Source organism: Macaca mulatta, chromosome 3 (genome assembly GCF_049350105.2).
Source record: "Macaca mulatta isolate MMU2019108-1 chromosome 3, T2T-MMU8v2.0, whole genome shotgun sequence".
Lineage (NCBI taxonomy): Eukaryota > Metazoa > Chordata > Mammalia > Primates > Cercopithecidae > Macaca > Macaca mulatta.
The window spans coordinates 38124110-38150023 of record NC_133408.1 but is presented as its reverse complement, the minus strand read 5'-3'; the positions used below and the strand labels follow the sequence as shown (position 1 = coordinate 38150023).

General features: G+C 49.8%; 1 protein-coding gene across 4 annotated transcripts in view; it reads right to left on the bottom strand.

The window, feature by feature from the left end:
• SDK1 (sidekick cell adhesion molecule 1) overlaps positions 1 to 25914 on the bottom strand; it is a 964538-nt gene that overhangs the window by 120427 nt on the left and 818197 nt on the right. For all 4 annotated transcript variants that reach the window (XM_077996063.1, XM_028845525.2, XM_077996061.1 and 1 more), the window contains exons 26-29: positions 17124 to 17239; positions 15151 to 15340; positions 12829 to 12927; positions 932 to 1126 (exon numbers count right to left, since the gene is read on the bottom strand). In XM_077996063.1, the coding sequence (XP_077852189.1) occupies positions 932 to 1126; positions 12829 to 12927; positions 15151 to 15340; positions 17124 to 17239 (600 nt within the window). The remainder of the gene's footprint in view (positions 1 to 931; positions 1127 to 12828; positions 12928 to 15150; positions 15341 to 17123; positions 17240 to 25914) is intronic.

Here is a 25914-nt window from a genome sequence, read left to right as displayed (position 1 = left end):
CGTTGCTCTCCTTAAACCCGAGACTGTCTCACATGTCTGAGAGAGCAGATGTGAGGCTGAAGGTGTGAATGAATGCTCACGTGTCTGAGACAGCAGGTGTGAGGCTGAAGATGTGAATGAATGCTCACGTGTCTGAGAGAGCAGGTGTGAGGTTGAAGGTGTGAATGAATGCTCACGTGTCTGAGAGAGCAGGTGTGAGGCTGAAGGTGTGAATGAATGCTCACATGTCTGAGAGAGCAGGTGTGAGGGAGAAGGTGTGAATGCAATGCTCACGTGTCTGAGAGAGCAGGTGTGAAGCTGAAGGTGTGAATGCAATGCTCACATGTCTGAGAGAGCAGGTGTGAGGCTGAAGGTATGAATGAATGCTCACGTGTCTGAGAGAGCAGTGTGAGGCTGAAGGTGTGAATGAATGCTCACATGTCTGAGAGAGCAGGTGTGAAGCTGAAGGTGTGAATGAAATGCTCACATGTCTGAGAGAGCAGGTGTGAGGCTGAAGGTATGAATGAATGCTCATGTGTCTGAGAGAGCAGTGTGAGGCTGAAGGTGTGAATGAATGCTCACGTGTCTGAGAGAGCAGGTGTGAGGCAGAAGGTGTGAATGCAATGCTCACGTGTCTGAGAGCAGGTGTGAGGCTGAAGGTGTGAATGAATGCTCATGTGTCTGAGAGAGCAGGTGTGAGGTTGAACATGTGAATGCAATGCTCACATGTCTGAGAGAGCAGGTGTGAGGCTGAACGTGTGAATGCAATGCTGTTTGATAGTGTGCCCGGCTCCGTATCGGCTCAATGGGTGCTTTGTAAATGCTCACATCCCTTCTCTTTCTACGAAGGGAAGGCCGAAGCCTCCCAGGTACCCCACAGACTCCAGAAGGCCTGACTGAGGAAGCGGTGCCCGCCACGTCTGCAGTACCCCTGGGTCCCCCAAGGTCTTACCTCTCTTCTCAGTGGTGATGACTGTGGCCTCCAGTGGCTCCCCCCAGCCCTGCCTCGTCTTGGCGGACAGCCTGAAGATGTATGCGGACTCCGGGGCCAGGTCGGTGGCTGTGAACTGCCTCACTGTGGCGCCGACCTCCACGGTGGTGAAGGTGTGGGGGCTGCTGCTGGCCAGGCGGTAGGCAATCTGGTACCCTGCAGGCAGGCGACACGGGAGACAGCTGCTGAGCCACTCACCCACAGCACAGGGAAGCCCTGTGCCCACACCCTGTGCTGACCTCTGGAGTAGAAACCCCGGCAAGGCCATCTGTCTCTTCCCCATTCCTGGAGGTCACTGCCTGTGCACTGAAGGGTGGTCTTGGGGCTGTGATGAATGGTGGGGTTCCACGTGGATTTCCCTGTGAGCTTGTTTCCTGCTCCATCCTTCACCGGAACAAGGTGTGAACACTGGCTCATCTTTCCTGAGGATGCTGGCACACGGCGAGCATGCCACAGGGACCCGGTCCCACCCTGCTCCCCATGGGGCTGCAGAGGGCTGTGCCTTTTCAGTCTTTGCCTCTCCCTCCCTCCCACAGTCTGGCTCTCCCACTCCTTCTCTGAGGAAGTCCTTTAATTCTTGCCAATGGCAGCATGACCTGCCCAGGCAGGACAGCAGCTCCACAGCTGCCATTCCTCCTTCCCTCCTTCGTCTTCCCTGTCTGCCTGCACCTCTGATCCCCAGCTCCCTCCAGGGACCCCGGCAACATCCATCCAGCCCCTTCTGTGGCCCCACCCCTCCTGAGCAGCTCCACCAGGGCAGCTCTGCTTACAGAACCCCCTGTGCTTCCTAGTTGAGGGACGGTTCCTGGCTTGCTAAGTTCCTCAACTGGGAGGGGCTTGGGGCTGAGCAGCTGTTCCTTATTAACGACCACCCGTCTCCACTAGCCACCCCAGGCCTCCCCCCCCGCTGGCGTCTGGAGGAGCCTTGTCAACTCTGCAGCTTCAGTCTGCACCCTGCCTGGCTCAGAGACAACGTGTGGTCCAGCGGCTGAGCTCCTGTGCTGATTGAAGCCAGAAATAATGGGGCGCTGTAGCTTCCAAAAAAAATTAATAACCATTGGTGTCAAACAAGGGAGGATGCATAGGCGGAAGAGTCGCACCCTGGCCTCACCAGTGCTGCCTCTTCGTGGAGTGGCCTCTGCATTGGGGGCTCACCCTCTGTGGGGAGGAGCTGCCGAGCGACCCCACGCTGCCTGCCCCCCGCCTTCAGCCTCTGTTCCGGGTGAACCCCTCCCTCTCTCTGCTCTTCCTGCTCTCGGGTCTCTGGCTCATGGACGACCGAGCTCACAGGCATGCTGCCAGCTCCTGCGCCTTGTCACTCATCCAGAGGTTTAACGAGTCCCTCCCCAGCCCGCCATCTGGGAGGTGGGAGAACAATTACACAGAGGTCAGACTTCAAGTGCATCCTTGCATCAGGCCTCAGGCATCACCGATCACTGTCAGCATCGTCATCACCACCACACAGACAGGGACACAAGCCCTGCCCTGTCCATGACACCACCACCTCCAGGCCCAGGTGTCTGCAGGACCCTGAACTTAGGTCCCCAGAGTGGCCGTCACAGCCACTGTCCCACCTCCAATGGACGGGCTATCCTCCCCACACTGGGGACTGGGTATCCCAAGACTTCCTGGATGTGGCCCTGCTGGCCTCAGGCCTCCGGCAAGGGTGTCCCTGCTAGAACCCTGTTCCTTCCCAGTCACTGACCGACTGAGGGCAGGCTACAGACGGTGGCCAGCTCTTCCCCCGGGCCTCCCCTTCCGCCTGCAACTGTGTAGTGAGAGCTGGGAGAGGCCCAGCTCTTCCCCCCAGGCCTCCCATTTCCCAACCCCTGCACAGTGAGAGTAGGGAGAGGGCCAGCTGTTCTCCCAGGCCTCCCGTTTCCCCCACCCCTGCGTACTGAGAGCAGGCAGTCTGCTGTGTGCACACAATGGAAACCCAGTCTGAGGCTTTGGGGCTCCTGGCCACCCTGCACCCTGACGGTAAGGAAGGAGTGACCACAGTGGCTACACCGATGGGCACATCCAGACAGAGACCCTGCTGCATCCCTCCAGTGCTTCCCACGCCAGACCCTGACTACAGGCCTGCCAGGAAGCACACGACGAGGATGAGGACGAGGCTGTGAAGCTCGGAGCGGGGTCCCCAGTGAGAAAGTGATGAGGGAGCCGGGATGGAGCCCCGCGGGTGCCTACTCTTCCTGGGGGAAGTAAACACCCACGCCGATCCGTGAGCAAAGGGAGAGCGTCCTCTCGCCAGGCCCCAGTTCCTCGGGACCACGGACCCCAGGGCCCACCACGCAGAAGCGTCCTCTCCAATAGAAGCCAGCGGGCCCCTCGAAGAAGGACACACCTTTGAGGGCGCACCTCTGGGCTGGAATCCTGTTCTGCCAATCATTCGCTGTGTGACCGTGGATGAGCCATGACGCCTCTCCGAGCCTCGGTTTGCTGGACTACATGGTGCAAGGAGATGACAGGACACCTCACGGGGTGCCAGGAGGGCTCTGGGGGCTCACGGTGGTGAAGACGTGGCTGGCACAGCCATGCCTGGTTGCTCCTGGCTTTATTTATTTATTTATTTATTTATTTATTGAGACGGAGTCTCCCTCTGTCGCCTGGGCTGGAGTGCAGTGGCCGGATCTCAGCTCACTGCAAGCTCCGCCTCCCGGGTTTACGCCATTCTCCTGCCTCAGCACCCGCCACCTCGCCCGGCTAGTTTTTTGTATTTTTTTAGTAGAGACAGGGTTTCACCGTGTTAGCCAGGATGGTCTCGATCTCCTGACCTCGTGATCCGCCCGTCTCCGCCTCCCAAAGTGCTGGGATTACAGGCTTGAGCCACCGCGCCCGGCCAGCTCCTGGCTTTAATATTATTACGAAACAAGTGTAGTCACGACTTCTCCTCCCTCCTCCAGCTGGCAGGACACCTTCCCTAGCAGTCCCTCGCCCTGTAGTGGCCGGTATGACCACACACAGAGTTATCATTCCTCACACAGTCTTCATGGAACCTCCTTCCCAGGACCTGTCTACAGGCACCGATGCGGGGTCGGCACCTTAGGCCCTGCAGTTACAGGACAGGGTAGTGAGTGCCCGCCAGAGGCAGCACAGGGGCCCAGAACAGACATGGCTGAGCCCCCAGCCAGACCCTGAGGAGTGACACCCCCAACTTTGCAATGCCTGACTGGCTACCTACGACGTGTGCTCAGCACTGAGCAGACCACAGACCAGGACCCCCTGGACCGGAGTTTCCCCATGAAGTGTAAATTCCCCAACAGAGTCCTGCTTCCTCGGGGCCAGGAGAATGACCCTAATTCTAAGGTCTCTGGCGGCTGTGTTCTGCCTGGAAAAAGCATCTCTGGCCACAGAATCAGTGTTCATCTTGGAGACCTTCTAGGCTTAAGCTGCCTTTTGTCTAAAGATATTCAATATTCTGTTACAGTTTCTTGAGATGTATAATATTCACTTGGCTCAAAAATCATGCAAAAGTGCCAGGTAAAGAGTGCAAAGCGGCCAGGCACAGTGACTCACGCCTGTAATCCCAGCATATTGGGAGGCTGAGGAGGGTGGATCACTTGAGGTCAAGACTTTGAGACCACCCTGGCCAACATGGTGAAACCCTGTCTCTACTACAAACACAAAACTTCAGCAGGGCGCAGCGGCTCATGCCTGTAATCCCAGCACTTTGGGAGGCTGAGGTGGGCAGATCACAATGTCAGGAGTTCGAGGCCAGCCTGACCAAAATGGTGAAACCCCATCTCTACTAAAAACACAAAAATTAGCCTGACGTGGTGATGGGCGCTTGTAATCCCAGCTACTTAGGAGGCTGAGGCAGGAGAATCGCTTGAACCTGGGAGGCGGAGGTTGCAGTGAGCCAAGATGGTGCCACTGCACTCCAGCCTGGGTGACAGAGCCAGACTCTCTCTCCAGCAAAAACAGAAAACAAAACATAAAAAAACCCAACACACACAAAATCAAAACCATCAAGAATGAAGTGCAGCCTGGTGTAACTTCAGGCATTTGAATATCGTTCCTAGAGATGAAGAGATACAAATCTCTCCCTAAAGCAGCAGAAATCAAGTTTGTGTTAAAAACAGACTCATGTATGTATGTGTGGGTTTCAGCCTGCTCCCTCCACACTGTCGAGGTGGGATTACCTCACTGATTTTGCACAGTGGCTGAAGAGATTTCTTCTTCACAGTGTGAAAAAACATGCCTATCCCAGTCGGGCGCGGTGGCTCACACCTGTAATCCTAGCACTTTGGGAGGCTGAGGCAGGTGGATCAAAAGGTCAGGAGTTCAAGACCAGCCTGGCCAAGATGGTGAAACCCCGCTTCTACTAAAAATACAAAAATTAGCCAGGCGTGGTGGTGGGTGCCTGTAATACTAGCTGCTTGTGAGGCTGAGGCAGGAGAATCACTTGAACCCGGGAGGCGGAGGTTGCAGTGAGCCAAGATTGCGCCACTGCACTCCAGCCCGGGCAACAGAGCAAGACTCTATCTCAAAAATAAAAACAAAAACATGCCTATCCCTAAGAGCGAAGAGAAGCCCCGGCTGGAAGATGCTCGGAGGCCTGGCCCCAATAGGCGACTAACGAGGGACTTACCTGGCATCCCTGATGGCCCGGAATGTGCCATTCCTACAGATCTCACCAGCCTACCTGAGTTCCCTTGATTTGTTACTTAATATGTTGGAGAGTTGTGTGTGATTAAGACCTCTCGCTCAAAATCCACATTGCCTTTCAGTGACTATGTCTGAATTAATGAGGTATTATTTACTTTCAGGAGCAGGGCATGGTTACAGATGTGTTTTCATTATTGTTTAATCTTTACTGTTTCACCATGTTTTATCTCTGCTCAGATTATTCCATTGCTAGAGATAATAATCCTGAGATGAAATGAAGATGTTGTTCAAAGGCACGTCCTGTGGGTCACAGGATTTGGGGATTATGTGGGAACCGGTTTCTTCTTGCCAAGCTGTCTGAGATTTGCTTACAGACCCTCCTTTCTATCAATGGGTCCACCTGACTCTTCTGTCCTCCAGGGTGAGCCTTGCCCTTGGCCATGCCACAGACTACACAGGCTTCCATTACATGGTTATGCACTTGCCCCTTCATCGCCCCACATGGGCCTCACCTCACCTGCCTTGAAGGATACACTGCCTCGGATTTGTGGACTGTTTCTCGTGTGTGGTTCCTTGCCTCTCTCTCAGAAGCTCCTGACTGGACAGTAGGGAGCCAGGAGACCTGGGTCGTGACCCAGGCCTTGGGCAAGTTCTAACCTCTGCCTGACTCTTAGTTCTCATCTCCTGCTATTAATCATTTTTAAAAATTTAAAATAGAGATGGGGTCTCGCTTTGTTGTCCAGGCTGGTCTTGAACTCCTGGGCTCAAGTGATCCTTCTGCCTCAGCCTCCCAAAGTGCTGGGATGGCAGGTGTGAGCCATTGTGTCTGGCCTCTATTCATCTTTTTTTTTTTTTTTTGAGACGTTGTTTTGCTCTTGTTGCCCAGGTTGGAGTACAATGGAGCATTCTCGGCTCACTGCAACCTCTGCCTCCTGGGTTCAAGCGATTCTCCAGCCTCAGTGTCCCAAGTAGCTGGGATTACAGGCACCCACCACCACGCCCAGCTAATTTCATATTTTTAGTAGAGACAGGGTTTCTCCATGTTGGTCAGGCTGGTCTTGAACTCCTGACCTCAGGTGATCCACCCACCTCGGCCTCCCAAAGTGCTGGGATTGCAGGTGTGAGCCACCGCGCCTGGTCTTTGGTAATCATTTTTCTATGCATATGAGTACTCAACAAACCCGGATTTCCACACTCAATACGAGTTTTTCATTCTGCGATTTCTGCACAAGATAGCAAAAGCATGTTTTCCCGTTAGAAGCATGAATTTTAATGACTGCTTAATAGTGCACTGTGTGGCAGTGCTGCTGGGCCGAAGGAGGAAGGGGGGAGTTTGCAGTGGGGTCGCCCTCCCCTCCCCTGACCTTTAGGATGCAGGCCTGGCAAAGCCCCCGTGAGATAATGTATGCAGATTGCAAAGCACAATGCCATCCCCGCTAATTGCAGAAATCTGGGTTCTTCTTTACTCTTTGATCTGGTTCCCTAGGCACTGGAAGAAAATTCCTTGGCCTCTGGGTTCTATTTGTACCTTCCTATTATTTGCCCTAAAATAAAGATAATATCACCTGGTTGCCACACCACGGTCTGCTGAACATAAAGATGAATGTCTATAGCTCACCTTCACACGTTTAAAAAGTCCTAGACTCGATGGACAATAGAAGACGGCTTTTTTTTTTCTGTACATAAATGGCACAAAGGAGCAGCTGAGTAATAGTCCTTGCATTTTTAGAGAATAATGATAGATGGTGTTCAGAGATAAGAGCGTTTCCGTGGAAAAGGCTATTATGTAATTACAGTTACAGCGAGATCAGAAACACTGGCGTGCCGAACTTCAGCGACGCAAGGCCAGAAGACGGCGGCGTGTGCGAGGGAGGCATGAACAGGCCGAATCAATAGCAGCAGTAAAATGCGGCCTATGAGGAGCCCTGTTTTTAAGGGTATGGGTGAATTATGATAATACAGGTATTAAAAGGAGCAAGGCCAAGTACGAGACACATTGATCCAAACAGAAGATTAAAAACATAATGAGAGAGGCCTGAGTGGGTTTCTGAATACACCTGGAAGACGGAGGAGGCACTGCGCATTTAGACAATCAGAATCCAGAAAGGGACTGCGCCACGGGCCTGAGACAAGTTCCAGAACAGTCCACTGCTCGAAACACAAGAAGGTGGCACTGAGGAGCTGAGGCTGGATGCTGGAAGCCTTGTAGGCATCTCAGCTCCGGGTCAGCCTGAAGACTGACGCCGCAGAGCTATACACAGAGCAATTTGGGGACTTCTGTCCGGACGTTTTAGGTGGCTGCAAAGCCTTTGAGATAGAGTCTCGCTCTGTCACCCAGGCTGGAGGGCAGTGGCGCGATCTTGGCTCACTGCAACCTCCACCTCCTGTGTTCAAGCCATTCTCATGCCTCAGCCTCCTGAGTAGCAGGGATTACGCGTGTGCGCCACCATGCCCAGTTAGTTGCAAACCTTTTATAAATTGTGCAATTCCCTGAGAAACAAAAGGCATAGTCTGAGAGTTGCTGTTCAGTGAGCATTACTGGGGCCCCAGTGCTCAGGACCCCAAAGCATGACCATCAGGGGCACGTGCTGCTGATCTCTCTGCAGCTGCTGTTGCTGGGCGAGTGGGTCAGAGAACCCGCAAGCCACTGAATGGCCCCAGGAAGCCCACACTGGCTGAGCCTAGCTGCTGTGGTCTGTGGGTTTTGCAGTTTATCTGTCCGAGGGCTGGGGATCAAAATGCTGAATCTGCAAACAGGGATCACATTTGCTGGAGCTCCTGATTCTCAGCGGAGTTCCCGCACACCCTTCGTAATAAGCTTAAAGGTAAATGTTAGGCCCTCCTGCTGGCAGGGCGGGATCCCGCGTGTCTGGCCAGGGCAGGCCCACGTGGGTCTGAAGAGCTCACGCATCATCACGTTAGCATAATAGCAGTCAAGGGCACGTGACGTCAGCTGGGGGGTGAGGGACGGATGTCTGTACTAAGGGGCCTCCGACCCCATCCCCCCAAAGAAAAGTTCTAAATGCTAAAAGCACTCCACAGTAAAATATTTATGCAAATAAGCAAGTTTTTTCTCCTCTAGGCACCTGCCGGTGGTTCACGCTGTTTATCTCTTTTGGAAATGCAAGAACATGTTTTGATATAGATTACAAAAGCTCGGGCAGCAGAGGTGTTTATGTACTCAGAAGGCTGAGCTGCCGGAGAGGGAACATTGATTCAAGGTCTCTGGATGTAAAGTGAGTCAGGCGAAAAGATGTTTTGCTTTCTCCCCTGTGAACACCCATCTGAATTGGCGAGAAGTGTCTTCCCGTCTTCCCGCAGCCTCCGCCGTGTGGTGTGCCGGCTGTAATGACACATGGGTGACAGGTTACCTGGACAACATGCATTACAATTACAACCCAATGCTGCATGACAGAGGAGGCTCGGCAGTGAGGTTGTCTGCCTCGCAGGTAGACACGGTGCTGCGTGACTCAGCAGTGTTCGGCTGTGGTTGGAGTGCTCAAAGTATTTAAATGATCACCTTTCTCCTTACCTGGGCTTCAGTGGTTTTCAGCGACCACAAATTAAGATCCATACCTCTCGACGCACATTAGGAACTCTCTGCAACCCAAACAACCTTCTAAATTTTCTTTCTCTTGTCAGCAAGAACCCTCTGCTTCAGCAACCAGAGTCATGGAGGACAAATCAAGGCAGCACACTACGGGTGCATGCAACGGGAATACTAGGACCAGGCTGAGCCCCCAGTGATCCAGGAGGAGCTCCCAAGTCCAGAGAACCTCCAGCCTCCTCTGGTGCCAGGGAAACGATGAAATATTCTATGTGATACAGAAGCTAACGTTTACTCCGCACTCACTATGTGGCAGGCACTGTTCTAAATGCAACTCATTTAACCAGTGAGGGAGGCATGAATGTGCTTCCCCTTTGAGGGATGGGGAAACTGAGGCATGGGAATGCTAAGAAACATGCATAAATTCACCCAGCTGATAAGCACAGGACGAGATCTGAGTCCAAAACGTTACCCATGCTGCCGGCCTGCTTGTCGGTGATGCAGTGTTGAAAACACAGAGGAAAGGAAAAGCAGGCAGTCCCAAGGTTCATGCCATCCGACTTGTGCAGACGAGAGCTGCTTTCTTTCGTGCTATTTCAGTGAATCTGTAATGAACATCCTTGTACGTTTCTCCTTGTGCACACAGGCAAGAATTTCTCTAGGGCGAAGGCCTGGAAGTGCAGAGCTTCTGGGGTGTGGCATGAATGTGGTCACCTTTCCTGGGTATTGCCAGAGCACTCCCCAAAGTGGATGCACCAACTCCCTCTCCTGGCAAGGGTGGAGGGGTCTTGTTTCTCCACATCCTCATGTAAACTTGGCATCATCACAGCTTCTTATGGTGCCAAATCTGGTGAATGTGAAATGGGATTTCATTGTGGCCTCAATTATCATTTTATAGTGCTCTTGTTGTCAGAAAAAGAAATGTCAGAGACACTCTGGAAAGTAAACGACAGATGATGAAACCAGCTGATGGGCTCACTGGACAGCGGGCCTCACGCTGTGCCAGCAGGCGTGCTGAGGACAAGCCTGACCAGGTGGACACGTGGTCAGGGAGCGGGGCAGTGAGGACCTGGGGCTACAGAGGACATCGGTGTGAGTCCTCAGGAAGGTCAGAGGCCCTGGAGAAGCAGGTGTGTCAGGCAGAGGGCTGGGCCTAGGGCTGGCTGAGGCCAGAGCCTCCCCATGTGTGCAGGGAAGCCCTGGGTCAAAGTCTCAGCACTGGAATCTGAGCACAGGTTTGTCTATGGCAAGAGAGAAGCACAGATGAAGCACATGCTTTGCTCCTGCACCTGTCCCATACCTTCGCACTCCAGAACTGATGCTTGGCAGCCCGGTAAGGTGACAGTGAGTGGACAGAGGTGACCACAGAATGAGGACTTGCCAGGAGGGTCTACCGAGGCCGGCAGTGGGAGCCGGGGGCTCTGCCAGGGTAGAGGTGGGGCTGGGGCAAACCTGCTTCTTCACGGGGAACACCATTCTTGTGGACTCCTGTGCCTCTGTCAATGTTTCTTGTTTCACAGCATGCTGGGGACAGGTCCTGGGTAATCAGATATTAGCCCTGCTTGTTTCAGAAACGGCTGATGCCTGGGTGCTGTGCTGAGGTTAGGGCCCGCCTGGGTGGGGGTCCTGCAAATCTCTTCACCACAGCTGTCTGCTGGGCAGACCGTTTCCTACCCCGAGACCGGGCTCACTGCGCAGGCACCAGATGTGGCTCGTAGCTCCCTCTTTGCCGGGCCAGACCCTGAAATGCTCACCTCCACAGTGGCTGCTCATCTCAGATTTTAGTAGCAGGAACCCACAATTCCAAAGGTCGCCTCATTGAGAAATGCCATACTCAAAGCCAGACACGTCTATCTGGCAACTCCAGAAATCACATCAAGAAAGAGGCAAAGTGAAAATAGGCCACAGCCTCCTTGTACAGAAGACTGAGGAAGTTCCAGGCCCCCTCTCACGGAAGCAAGGGCTCAACAAATATTTGGCTTTGTGTCCACCCTTCTCAGGCTGCCAGAGTGATTATCTCAAAGGCAAATCTGATTGTGCAGCTTTCTCACTCAAAGACCTTGGATGAGTTCCTGCTGCCGTTCGACACAGGCCTCCAAACTCTTTTTTAGTGATGTGAAACTCTTCAAACCAACTCTTAGAATCCCAAGATCAAATGCAGGCAAAAGTGGTGAATTTTACCACCTGTTTGTAAGTCTGGGTTTATAACATGACCGTACATCACCCAGAACGCAGGCTAGACAAATCAGGGGTCTCCGGTGCGTCAGGATTCCGCCGATATCCCGAGAGCTAACCTGGGGCTGGGGCAATGTTTTGTGGCTGCCGTGCTTTCCTCTCATAGGCCAGCTTAAAACATCCGGCTTTCAGGGCCACATTCTCCAGGGCACAGCAGGGAGCTCACAGTAGCTCAAGACCTGGCCCAGCCTCCAACCCCAGCCTTGGAGCCGTCAGAGCCATCAGTGCAGTCTTGGCTGAGCGGACACCCCCTTCCCTTCTTCCAAGGCTTCAGAAGCCACCTATCTCCAGATCCCACTCCAAAGGAGCCTTCCACCCACAGAGACCCCACCCAGAAGGAGCTGTGTGTGAGGCACTGAACCCAGAAGGAGCTGTGTGTAAGGCACTGAATGAAACCTCTTTCAGATGGCTTATCTCACGGTACTCTCAACGTGTGTCTCCGTTACGGGACTGTGGGCATCTTGGGGGATGGGCGTGCCTCATTCATTCCTCACCCGCCACTGTGCGTAAGACACCTGCACACGGAAAGTCCTCAATTTGTCTCTCTGAAAGGGTGAATGAATCAAGGAACTGGGGATGTTTTCAAATAGAATTTGCTGCTTTGGGGAACTGGGAAAAATTCAGGCTTTTCATCAGTGTTACCAGAGTTGGTATGCCGGCTATAATGCTGAAAAGTCGGAAGTAAACAAATTCCCTGGGACCCAAGGCATGCGCTTCATCTCATTGGCTTCTTACAAGGATTGGGTGCAAGTGCTGTAGGAAAGATGTTTCCAGGAACATGGGAGCAAAGCCCAGGTCTGCATCTTCTCTGAAAAACTAGCCTGTTGTTTCCCAAACACACAGCAAAATAGCCTGATATTTCAGAGCGGAAGGGGAGGTTGGTTACGAACGGTATCGCCATGAGCCGCAAACGAATGGAAGAAATTCCGGGTTAGCAAAATGTAAATTTCATTCCATACAAAAAACCCTTAGTACATAGCTCAGAAAACAGCCAAGAGGCCCGTGATCATCTCGGTTCAGGAAATGCTAGGCTGCTGGAGACAGGCTTTTGTTTAACCTCATAAACATCTAACAAACAGGGAAGACATCAACTTGATTATTATTTCTCTCCTTTTAAACATCATCACTCCTTTTTTTTTTTTTTTTAATTCTTATTTTGAGGATAGGGTCTTGTACTCTCTCCCAGACTGGAGTGCAGTGATACAATCTTGACTCACTGCAGCCTCAACCTCCTGGGCTCAAGCGATCCTCTCACCTCAGCTTCCCAAGTAGCTGGGACCAATAGGTACATGCCACCATGCCCAGCTAATAGTTTGAATTTTTTTTTTTTGTAGTGATGGGGTCTCACAGTGTTGCCCAGGCTGGTCTTGAACTCCCGGGCTCAAGCAATTGGCCTGCCTCGGTCTCCCAAGGTGCTGGGATGACAGGCCTGAGCCACCATGCCCGGCCACCGCCGCTCCCTTACCCAGGATGATGCCGTTGGGCTCCTCCGGAGGTTGCCACACAATCCGCACGGAGGTGAGTCTCACTTCGGGGAATACGAGCCTCACTGGTGGGCCTGGAGCTGAAGGGAAAACCACAGGGATTCAGATGTCAAGACAATGTTCCTTAGGTGCGTGACAGGTTCCACAGGACTCTGAGGGTCAGCTGGGTGCACGAACTACCACAGGCTACAGTGTCATGGGTTTAGAACCCTCTAAAGTTTTGGACTGATGACTTTGGAACCTCACTGGAAGTGTGGCTCCTTAAGAATCTTGAGCAAACACTTCCTTTAAACCCTGCCCATCTGCTTTCCAAGACTCAAAAGCAGGGCTCATGAACTATGCCAGGAAGAGCGTGAGTGTGACCAGCCTACCAGGACACAAGTAGACCAGTCACTAAATGACTCTGACAGCAAACATCAGGTTGAGAGGAAGGATTTCCCTCATCTGAGCTCCGATTCCCTTACTGGGTTTGACGTCTGCAAAGCAGGTGGTAGATAAGGCGGCCTGAAGTTCCTCCCAACTGTAACGGAGGTTAGAATTTCTGATGGAAGAACACGTTAATCCTCAATCATTTTTCTCGTAGGCATGCCACCTCTCTCCTGCATCATCCTAGATAATTAAGAGTTGATGTGCACAAATGCATATAATAATTCTTGTGTGTGGTTCGGTGCGCCAATAATTCAAAAAGCAGTTAGGTGTGGTGGAACTGCTGAATAATAGGGTCGTAGCCCTCATAAAATACATTTACTTAAACGAACAGGCAAGTAAGTGTGTGGCCAATATGAGAGCTTCTTGTTGGAATTAATAACTGATTGATTCCCAGGTAAGAGGCAATGGGCATGAAACAATCAATGTGAAAATAAAAGGATGCATGTTCGTCATTCTGGGCTGCTGACTTCTGTCCCCGGCTATGAAGCTGGGAACGGTATTTTAAATTTTGAATGTGTGTTATGACGCCTAGTTTGCGGTGAAATAAATGTTTGAAGGAGGCCACCAGGCTTGCAACCAGGACTAAGTCACAGATACGCAAACACTGACTTCAGTCTTAAGTAGCGTTGCTCCCCTGAGCCCTCTCCTGGGCTGTTTACGGGGATTACGCTGGAATGCAGAGGAGGAAAGGCAGGTCTATGGGAGCGCTGTGGGAGGGGAAGCGGCAGCATTCCAGGACTCACCAGTGCCTGCTTCAGGAGGGAACAGTGGCCTTGGGCCTGCTGTTACAGTTTCTAATATGCCCCTTTTTACTTTCATCTGGGGAACCTGGAATACACTGGAGCTGGAAAGAGTTTTGAAAGGAAGCAACATCCACATTCCTTTTCCCTCCTGGATCCTCCTCTAGCCTGAGATCCTGTGTCAGGGGAGGATGGACAAAGCCTTCTGCAGGGTTCCTGTCTCTCCCTGAGGCGAGGCAAGGATGGGGGCGGCGCTCTCTGAGCAACGTGGAGACAGCGCTTTCCACTCAGCAGTTAAGAGGATTTTCGGGCTCATTTAGTTACTCAGCAAAGATGCTTAAGAAAACCTATGGTTATTTCACTTCTTCAGCCACTCTGATCCCCATAGTGGGTGTTTTTTGGCAATGGGGGAGATCAGTACTTCTCCCCCTGATGTATTCATTACAGTCTGTCTAATAGTGAAAATGTAGAGACGCTAACCTTTACATGTTTGACATCTGCAAAGTGGGAAAACATATTTACCGATGATTTAGAGTTCCATGAAAACAAAGCTGGCAAGGCGTGCTTGTTATTCAGGTCTGGAAACGCAGGGAGCTGGGGACCCTGAGCCGTCAAACATGGGGCTTTCTACAACTTCTAATTACCTCCCACAATGCAAACAGTGAGACCGGGGCAGTACTGAGAATTAAGGCACGAGGTCCACTGTGGATTTTTTAAACTATAGTAGTCCCCTCTTATCTGCAGTTTCAGGCATCCCCTGGGGGTCCTGGGATATGTTGCTGGATAAGGGGGCACTACACTAGATACGTGAAGCCCCCGCCAAGAGGAGCGTCCACAGCTCGCATCCACAGCTTAGCCCGGCCCCCAGCCTTTCCTGCTCTCCCCAGCGCTGCCCATGGCAGAGTTACGAGGGAAACTCTGCCCAGGTTCATAATTAGGCTGTAAAAATCCACTCCAGGCTGAAATTGGCCATAGAAGTGCTCAGCGACTGAAAAACAATTTTGCTTTGTTTCCCTCAACTGCAAAAGAAAGTGGTTTGAAAATTAAGTTAAAAGCGACAATTCAAATTGTTTGCATTGGAGAGGCCAACCTGGGAGGCAGCGAGGCTCCCGAAGGCGCGAACCCTGGACCTACCATCGTCTTTGGTGCGCTCCAGGATGAGGGGCGTGCTGGGGACCCCGTTCCCGATGCGGGTGAACGCCAGCACCTGGAGCTCGTAGAGCACGAACTTGCGCAGGCCTGCCAGCAGGGCCGACTGCGTGTAGTTCCCTCGCACGGTGTGGCTCCTGGGCTCGGGATCCAGGTCTTTGGCCCGAAACAGGATCTGTGGCATCGACACAATGTGAGGGTTATAAGGAGGAGGGTGCCAAGAGGGACCGCCATGGCACGGGGCAGGCCACCTTCGTGAATCAAGGCCCAGCCAACTGTGCTTTCTCCCTGAGGATGGCTGTGGGCAGGGCTTGTGGATCTCATTTGTCCACGCTGGCGTTTGGGAAGGAAGGCGGTGGTGAAGTGACTGCACTCCAGGGGAGTCTGAGTTAGTGTACATACCTTGGCGCGCCTGCTGCCTGGTCGTGATCTGCAAGATCGGAGGCCCCACTGCAGCCGTGCCAACCACAGCCACTAACACAGACTCGATTATGAACTCAGTCACATTCTGCTTCCTGCCACAGGAGCCAGCAGCCCCCTGGGTTTCCCAGCCATGGAAGCTGGGTTCCTGCCACAGAAGACCTGCTATCCTCACACAACCGGGAGCTCCGGCCTCCTTGGGCCATCTGCAGTTGTGCAGGCTGTAGGCACCCCACCCCAAGCTGCTCTCCTCCAGGGCACCCCACCCCAAGCTGCTCTACTCCAGAGCACCCCACCCCAAGCTGCTCTGCTCCAGGGCACCCCACCCCAAGCTGCTCTGCTCCAAGGCATCCCACCTCAAGCTGCTCTGCTCCAGGGCACCCCACCCCAAGCTGCTCTCCTCCAGGGCATCCCATCCCAAGCTGCTCTCCTCCAGGGCACCCCACCCCAAGCTGCTCTGCTCCAGGGCACCCCACCCCAAGCTGCTCTGCTCCAGGGCACCCCACCCCAAGCTGCTCTGCTCCAGGGCCTCCTGCTAAGTCTTCACTCAACGCCCACCCTCTCGGAACTGCTCCCTGAGATCAGGGACATGGAAGGCCATAAAGGATAGCATCACCAGGGAGCCGTTTGAAAATAGCACAGCAAGCACGTTTCTCTGGGCCCCAGGAATGTGGTGTGGAGTTTTGGTCACTGAACCCCCTCAACGGGGCTGCCATGTGTCACGGAGCCAGCAGGGCGTGCTTAGAACGCCCGGGGAAGGGGGAAGACACAGGAGAGCAGGCTGGGGAAACAAAGAATAGGGATGTGAAGTATGGAAAGGTGGAGGAGGCATGCTCAAAACCCAGGCAGCAGCACTGAGACAAGCATGGCCTTGCTGGCCGGGTCCAGAAAAGCTCATTCTGATGCTTGGCATTGCTGAGCCAAGGAGCAGACGGGGAGACAGAGCCTGTCGCCCCTGAGTGATGGAATGAGGAACAGAACAGGGTTTTAAAGGGTTGGGGTGGATGTATGGAAGGTGGAACCCAGAAATGGCTCCCCCAAGAAGCTGGGACAGATTCAACCCTTCCAGTGGATGCCATTGCTAGGACCATGACGACACACATAGAAACACACACACAGCGATCCACCTCGCCCAGCCCTTCACACCAGCAAGGCGTGCTGTGTAAAAGACCCACTGAATTCTCACACTAACTCCAGGACAAAGCTACCATCATTATTCCCGTTTTACAAGCGGGGAGACACAGGCACGGGTTTCAGTAACTGGCCCACGGCACCGAGGCCCCGAGGTCAGGTCCACTCCGGCTGCGCTTTTCTTCTGGCACCCTGTTTTGGCGTTTGTGGTGTGGTTATACCGACGCCTAATTCCCAGACTGCAATGAGGCTTAGATAAGACAACTGGATGTCCTAATAAAAGTCACAAACTGGCCGGCACTGCAGATCTGCTGAAGAAGAGGAAGCTTGCTGCTTTGGGGGAATGGCACGTGGTCGCATTTCCCCAGCCCATTCTTTAAGCAAAGGGAGGTCATCCCATCACGCACCTTGTAGCCCAGTATGAGCCCATTCTGGTCCTGTTCCGGCACGGAAGCCCATGTCAGTAAAATCTGTGTCGAGCTGACAGCCTCAGCTGACACGTTCTCAGGGGCGGCTGAAGGAACTGCAAAGAACCAATGAAGTAGATTGGCATCCAAAGTCCAGAGTATCTACGTACAAAGATCCAGCTTTCACCCAAATAATCTAGTTGTCCTTGAAATAGCAATGTATTCTGAGCATTTTGTAGTGATCAGATTAAACCTGCAGGAGTATAACGGACATGTAAATCTCTTTAATATTAGCAACAAATCCATAAATCCTGGGTACTTAGCAGCTCAATTTTACCTGAGTCCACCCAGCAAGAAAAAAAAAAAGATGCTTGGTCTGTTTGCTGTATTAACTTGTGGAAACTGCAGACTTTTATCTCAAATAGGAAATCCTCACCTTCAGACACATGCCATTTCACTGACAGCTCTAAACGTGGTATTCCGTGATAGAGACAAGAGAGGCTGAAGAGAGGAGGGGACGTGAGGATTTACACAAAAGAAGGGAAAGGGAGAGTAGGTTGACTAGGTGCTTATCCGGTGCCTGTCTGTGCCAACTGCCTTCAGTCACATAATTGCATCTAATCCCACAATGATCCCAATGAAGTAGGTATCATTACCCCTTTTCTACAGATGAGAAAACTAAAGCTGAGAAAATTGCATTGAATCCATTTTAATTAATGCTTCTCTACAAGGAGATGGGCAGCAGAGGCCAGCCATGTCATTCTTGACCCATGTACATGTAAGATAATTTCCTTTTCTTCTTTCCTTTTTTTTTTTTTTTTTTGAGACTAGAGTGCAGTGGTGCGATCTCGGTTCACTGCAACTTCAGCCTCCTGGGGGCAAGCCATTCTCCTGCCTCAGCCTCCCAAGTAGCTGGGATTACACACATGCGCCACCACGCCTGGCTGATTTTTGTATTTTTAGTAGAGATGGGGTTTTACCATGTTGGCCAGGCTGGTCTCGAATGCCTGACCTCAAGTGATCTGTCTGCCTCGGCCTCCCAGAATGCTGGGATTACAGGCGTGAGCCACCGTGCCCGGCCCACATGTAAGATCATTTTCTTATACTGGAGCCGGGGATGCTGCTCCGATCACCTGTGCCTCAGTTGTCCCATTTGTGAAAGGCTAAGGCTGGCCTACCTTCCTTCCTTAGAGTCTTCTCACTCTCCCCTCCTGGTGGCCAGCAGTTGTTGGTCAGCAGGTGATCAATAGCTAGTTGTTTTGAAGAAAGTGAAAGGAGGATGCTATGACCAGTCCTAGCCTATAGAGTGAGAATGAAAGCAAACACTGAGGTGCCTGGTAGGGCGCTGGAACACAGAGGTGAGTGGAAGCATCTGTTCCCTTCTCTTTTGCAAGACTTCCTAGGGTTTCAAGAACAGCAGGAGGCACGCATGCACCAAGAATAGCAGGAGCACTCGTGAGGGCTTCCTCTGCTCTTTCATAGACCCACTCATCCATCCATCCATCCATCCATCCATCCATCCATAAATCGATTGATCCATCTATCTATCCATCCATCCATCCATCCATCCATGCATTCACCCATCCATCCATCCATCCATCACCCATCCATCCATCTATTCATCCATCCATCCATTCACCCATCCATCCATTCACTCATCCATCATCCATCCATCCATCCACCCATCATCCATCCATTCACCCATCCATCCATTCACTCATCCATCCATCATCCTTCCATCCATCCATCACCCATCCATCACCCATCCATCCATCCATCTATTCATCCATCCATCCATTCACCCATCCATCCATTCACTCATCCATCCATCATCCATCCATCCACCAATCACCCATCCATCCATCCATCCATCACCCATCCGTCTATTCATCCATCCATCCATTCACCCATCTATCATCCATCCATCCACCCATCATCCATCCATTCACCCATCCATCCATTCACTCCTCTATCCATCATTCATCCATCCACCCATCAGCCATCCATCCATCCATCACCCATCCATCCATCTATTCATCCATCCATCTATTTACCCATCCATCCATTCACTCATCCATCATCCATCCATCCATGGATCCACTCATCACCCATCCATCCATCCATCCATCCATCCATCCATTCATCCATTCATCCATCCATCATCCATCCATTCATCCACCCATCATCCATCCATCCATCCATCCATCTAATCATTCATCCATCCATTCACTCATCCATCCATCATCCATCCAGCCATCTACCCATCCATACATCCAACCATCCACTCATCACGCATCCATCCATCCATCCATCCATCCATCCATCCACCCATCTACCCATCCACTCATTCATTCATTTACCATCCATCTATCCATCCATCCGTCCATCCATCCATTCACCCATCATGTATCCATCCATCCATTCACACATCCATTACTTCAGACATTCAGACTTCCTCATTACACGGAGACTGAGAGGGTAGCATTGTTAGTTAGTCTGAAGACAGAAAGTAACATGGTGGGGGGGTTGCACAATAATGCAACCTGTGACATTTGATTGCAAGATTGTCTATATGACGGTAGTTGGATCTTTGTTATGGATTGAACTGTGTGCCCCCTGAATCCTTATTTTGTGATCCCAACCTCCGGTACCTCAGAAGGTGACCTTATTTGGAGACACAATTGTTGCAGATGTAACTAGTTAAGATGCAGTCATACCGCATAGGGTGGGCCCCTGATCCAATATGACTAGTGTCCATATAAGGAATTTGTACACAGACACACACACAGGGAGAGTGCTTTGGGAGGAGACAGACACACACAGGGAGAACTCCGTGGGGACGTGGGAGGGAGGCTGCCCGAGCCACGGAACCACCAGGTGCTGGAGTGGGGCCGAGAACAGATCCTTCCCAAGCCTTCAGGGGGATCACGGCCCTGCCGACACCTCCAGCTCAGATTCCACCTTCCAGAATGGTGACAGAATACATTTTTGTCATTTAAGCCACCCCGTTTGGGGTATTCTGCTACGACATGAACACAGTCTTTAAGACAATGCCAGGGTTCGTGTGCATCCTAGAAGAGCTGTTCTCATGCTGTGTGGGAAGCTTCTCCCCTCACCACTACAAACCAGTGTTTCCCTAGACAAGGGAGGGGCAAGAAAGGGCGGCCCCATAGCAGGCCACAGCCTAACAAGGCCAGTGGCTGAGGATGACTAAGCCTCAGGACGGGGGTCAGTGGCCACACCGCACTCTCACCACACCCTGTGGGGTCTCCCCAGAGGAGAAATCACAGAGGAACCTGAAGAGCAAAGGCCTAGAATGCCTGCCCCCAGGAAGGGGCCCGTTCCCTGGTGCTGAGAGCCCTGGGAGGAAGCATCTCTCCCTCCTCTTCTCTCCCTACCACCTTCCCTGCATGGACATTAGATCGGCTGCTGAGTGTCAGTCAGTGAATGTGTCCACAAAATAGAAAAACCCTAGTTATGCCTGTCACTATAAAACCACTGTGAGCCCCCTTCTATTTTTGGAGGGAGATAATGCCAGCCAGTCCAATCTTCCCAAATATGTCAGTTGAGAGTCATTCATTCAGTTACTCAGTGCTTCAATGAAATAGTATCAATTTATTAGAGCAGAGAGGTGTCACACAAAAGGTGTCACGGAAACATACTTGCAATGTTAAGTTTGCTCAGTTCTCCAAAGAGGAAGGGGGCTTGTCACAGAAGCAGCCCCGAGTCCCCATTGTCTTCCAGCTGTGGCTCCACCCGGCTCGCTCGTGCTCCCTGGGCCTGCACGGAGCTCCCACAGGGTGTCTTAAATGCCACCATGGCTGTTACCAGGAAATGGCTTGCACATTGCTCATTTTATACAAAAGTTGAATAAACTGAGACCTTGAATCAACTATGAGCTAAAGGGGGCACTAACATTAAAAAAAAAAAATGTAAACCTACAACGTATCCGAATTTATTTAGAATAAGGTAAGAACACCAAATACTGTATGCCCAAGATGTTGGTACCAGGTTCTAAAACCTCTGTCCCTGTCTGTAAAAAGGCCATTGTCACAGCAACACAAATGGTCCACTTCTGTAATCCTTAACCGCTTCCTGTGGGTCACTCTTTGAAACTGTAAGTGCCCAATTCTCCCTACAGACCTACAAATCACGGCTGTTTTTCTAAGATGTGGTGGGATGAGCACGTGTTTACTGGAGAGCCAACCCTGTCCTTGGAGAATGAGGGCAACCTGGGGATTGCAGCAATTTGGACACTGACTGGGCTTTGAACGCGGCTGAATTTCTCACACAGAGACAGGGAGGTGAGGTGGCTAAAGTGGAGAAGATGGCAGAGTTCAGGATGGAAATTTCAGCGCATTTAAATCCTACCAGGACAAGATCTGCCATGAAGTTGCAAGTTTTCAAGAACTGAAAAAGAAACCTCTTACCCATCATCTATTTTGAAGTAGATTTAACTCCCTTTCCAACCTGACATCTTACGTTTTGAGATGTTCTTGGGAATTCCCCTTTCATTAAAAACAAAGCCATTCCATGGCTTCTTTTCCCCTTCATTTTTTTCTCTCCCCTCTGTAGCATTTCACACTACGCAGCTCGCTGTTCCTCCTCATGTGGTCTCTCTTGGTTTTGAAGGCCTCATTTATCCTTAGAATATATCATAATATATCATGTCACAGAACCTGTTAAACTGCACTTCAAAACTGTAAACTTCATTGAAATGTGGCTTCGAGCATTCTGCTCTGTGTTCCCTGCATGTTTTCAGCACTCTTGCCCACTGGACCATTCCTGAGCTCCCAGGAGCTGCTATTTCCATTGAGGGGAGACTTATTTCAGACAAAGTGCCGTGGTTTTATTCTCTCTCCAATCCCTCTCCCTCTCCATTGGGTCCACTCCACCATTCCGCCCTGGCAACCCCTTCACCTCCCCATCTCCTCCCTGCCTCCCCCCATTTAAAAAAAACCCTGAGTTTTCTGCTGGGGAGGGTAAGTGTCAGATGTTAGTAGGGCCAAGGAAGGCACAAAGTCAAAACTGCTGCACCTGGGAGGGCCTTGCCAGTCACAGGTGGGGAGATTCCCAGAGAAGAAGGCTGTGAAATCTCCGTTCTGATGAGCTAAACACAAGGTGGGGGAGCTGAAGTCCTGCAGCATCTGGGCCCCTGAGATTCCGCAGGTGGAAGGAGGGACAGAGACAGAGCACCAGCACCAACCAGAGGAGAGAGTGGTCCAAGAGGGGTCCCTGGGAGCTAGTTATTCCAGCATTCAACATGTCCAGAATCTGAATCATCCACATCTTGAAATGAAGATCAATAACCCAATTATAAAATTTTTGATGGAAACACATGAACCAAAACTTTTTTTCCCAGAGTGATATGTGTTGCACCAAAGTTTCTAATTAAACAGAAATTCAACTAAAAACTAAAAAATACCTTTCTGTAAGCTATAACCCTCAAAATAAGAAAAAAATGTAATAACTGACAAAACACAGCTTCAGTTGCAAGAACAATTCCTACTCTTGATCAAAATCTTCCCAACAAGTGAACAGAACATGAACTATGAACAGAAAAACAGTGAGGCTGACACAGTGGATTCTGCAAGGGCTCTATGTGATTTCCCTCTAGCCATATATATCAGTCCATTTTCACACTGTGATAAATAAATACCCAAGACTGGGTAATTTATAAAGGAAAGAAGTTTAACTGACTCACAGTTATGCATGTCTGGGAAGGCTTCAGGAAACACAATCATGGCGGAAGGTGAAGGGGAAGCAAGGAACTTCTTCACATGCCAGCAGAAGAGAGAAGAGAGGGCAAAGGAGGAAGAGCCCCTTATAAAACCATCAGATCTTGTGAGAACTCACTCACTATCATGAGAACAGCATGGGGGAAATTGTCTCCATGATCCAATCACCTCCACCAGGTCCCTCCTTTGACATGTGGAGATTACAGTTTGAGATGAGATTTGGGTGGGGACACAGAGCCAAACCATATCACCATACATGCTACAATCAGCTAGGACAAAGGTAAATCCACTTGCTTTTTTTGATACAAAATCTATATCTCAATATTAATTAAAACATAGCAGTGTCTACAAAAATAAACAACATTGCTAGAGAAAGTCTCCTCAGGGTTCTTGAGTAAAAGATGATATAAGATTGTCTGAAAAGAACAAAGTCAGAAGAAAAAAAACCTGGAATACATTTACACATAAAATATTATCCTCTGCATTCTCTTGACTCTATAAGATAGGTTTCCAACAGCTGGAAATGTTAAAAAAAGAAAGAAAAAAAGAGAGAGTGAGTTTCAAATCAGCAGTTTTGCCATAGGTTTCCTTTTTTTTTAAAGAGGGTTCTTGGCCAGGTGTGGTGGCTCATGCCTGTAATCCCAGCACCTTGGGAAACCAAGGTGGGCAGATCACTTGAGGTCAGGAGTTCAAGACCAGCCTGGCCAACATAGTGAAACCCCATCTCTACTAAAAATACAAAATTAGCTGGTCATGGTGGCGGGCACCTGTAATCCCAGCTACTTGGGAGGCTAAGGCAGGAGAATCACTTGTACCCAGGAGGCAGAGGTTGCAGTGAGCCAAGATCATGCCACTGCACTCCAGCCCAGGTGACAGAGTGAGATTCATCTCAAAAAAAAAAAAAAAGAGTGTTATTCAAAAAATTTTCAAAATGATATTTCTAGTTTGATTAAATTGTCTCCATTTTTATATAGCATTTACTTTGCTGTTTTCTGGATAAAATCCTGGAAGATTAGTTCAGCTGGGTATAAAATTTGAGACTGACAGTTATTTGCTTTTAGCTCCTTCAAGATTACCATCTCATTGTCTTCTGGCCTCTGTTGTTCCTGAGTAGTTACCTCAGTCAAATAGTCTTGCCTTTGTGATTATCTGCCTTTCACTCCAACTGTTTTTAAGATTTTCTCTTAGGCATTTTACAGTTGTACCAAATACATTTTGATATGAATTCAGTTTTATTTACTCCACTCAGGATTGGTGTTTCTTCAGTCTTGTAAATAACGCTTTCCATCAACCCTGGACTTTCTCAGCTATTATCTCTGTGTATTTTGTAACTCTCATTTTCTTCCTCTTTCCCTTTTGAGTCCTATTAGCTATCTGGTAGATCTCATTCTGTTCTTTATGTCTTTTAATCTACTTTCAATCTTCTGTCTTTATGTTGTTTTAAGAGTTATTTATTCAAATCTAGCTTCTAATTTGGTAATTCTCTTTTTGGCAGTGTCTAAACTGCTTTCATTTTCAATGATTGTGTCCCATTTATTTTTTCTAAAAAAAAACTGCTTTAAGAAACGGTACCTTAATCTTTACTTAAAATTTTAATGCTTTATTTAAGACTTTAATAATTTTAAATGTAGTTATTGTATATTTTCTCTCAGACTTGTATGTATTTTAATGTAATCGAAGCCCTCTATCTTTCTCTTTCTCTCTTTTTAAAGCTGGTCATTTTTACTCATGGCAAATTATTGCCTGTGTGCTTGACAATTGTGATTCATCTTTAAAAAGACTTGATTTTCATTTTGGATAATTTGGTTTTGGCAATATCTCTCCCGAGAGGAATCATTTTTACCTCTGTTGGTTGCCCAGATGGTCTGGCCTGAAACCATATTTCTTTAGTTTTTTGTGTATTTTCTTTTTGTTTTATTTTTGGAGGAAAGTAAAATCCTTTATTGGGGTATGATATGTAACTATTTCAGGAAGAGTTGATCACTGTTTTCCCTGAGGGTAAGAAGATATTATACACAGATCTTCCTGGCTTTCCAACCATAGGCAAAGTGTACAATCTATGAGCCATACTTACTATTTTTTTTTAGAGACAGGGTCTTGCTCTGTCACTCAGGCTGGAGTGCAGGGGTGTGATCATAGCTCACGGCAGGCTCAACCTCCTGGACTGAAGCAGTCCTCCTGTCTCAGCCTCCCAATAGCTGGGACTACAGGCATGTGCCACCATGCCTGGCTAATTTTCTGTAGTTTTTGTTTTTATTTTGTAGAGATGGGGTCTCACTATGTTGCCCAGGCTGGTATCAAGCTCCTGGTAACCCTCCTGCCTCCGCCTCCCAAAGTGTTGGGATTACAGGTATGAATCACAGCCCTCAGCCTATACTTATTTTAATAACATTTTATCTGTATAAAATTAATCTCAGGAAGGCTAAGCTTTTTTTTTTTGAAAGCCTTATTGTGAGATGATTAATATATCATACATTCCTCTAAATTGTACAATTCAACTTTTTTTTAGTGAATTCAGAGTTGCGTAACCATCATCACGATGAACTTTGGAATATCTCATTATCCCCCAAAGCAGCTCTGTTTTCATCATCAATCATTTCTCATTCCTCTCAAATGCTGTCCCCTAGTCTAGGAAACCATGAATTTACTTTCTGCCTCTCTAGATTTGCCTGTTCTAGATGTTTCCTACAAATAGAATCATACAATATGTGGTCTCTTGTGCCTGGTCACTGTAGCATGTATCAGAATTCCATTCCTTTTTATTGCTGAATCATCCACTGAATGCACAGACCACATTTTATTTATCCATTTGTCCACTGAGGGATATTTTGGTTGTTTCCACTTTTTGGCTACTGTGAATAAAGTTGCTATGAACAATTTATGTGCAAGATTTTGTGTAGACATATGTTTTCTGTTCTCTTGGGTACATACCTAGGAGTAGAGTTGCTTTGTCGCATGGTGACTCCCTGCTCAACCCTTTGAGGAATGCCAACTGTTTTCCAACGTTTCTGAATCATTTAATATTCCTACCAGCAACGTACAAGGGTTCCAGT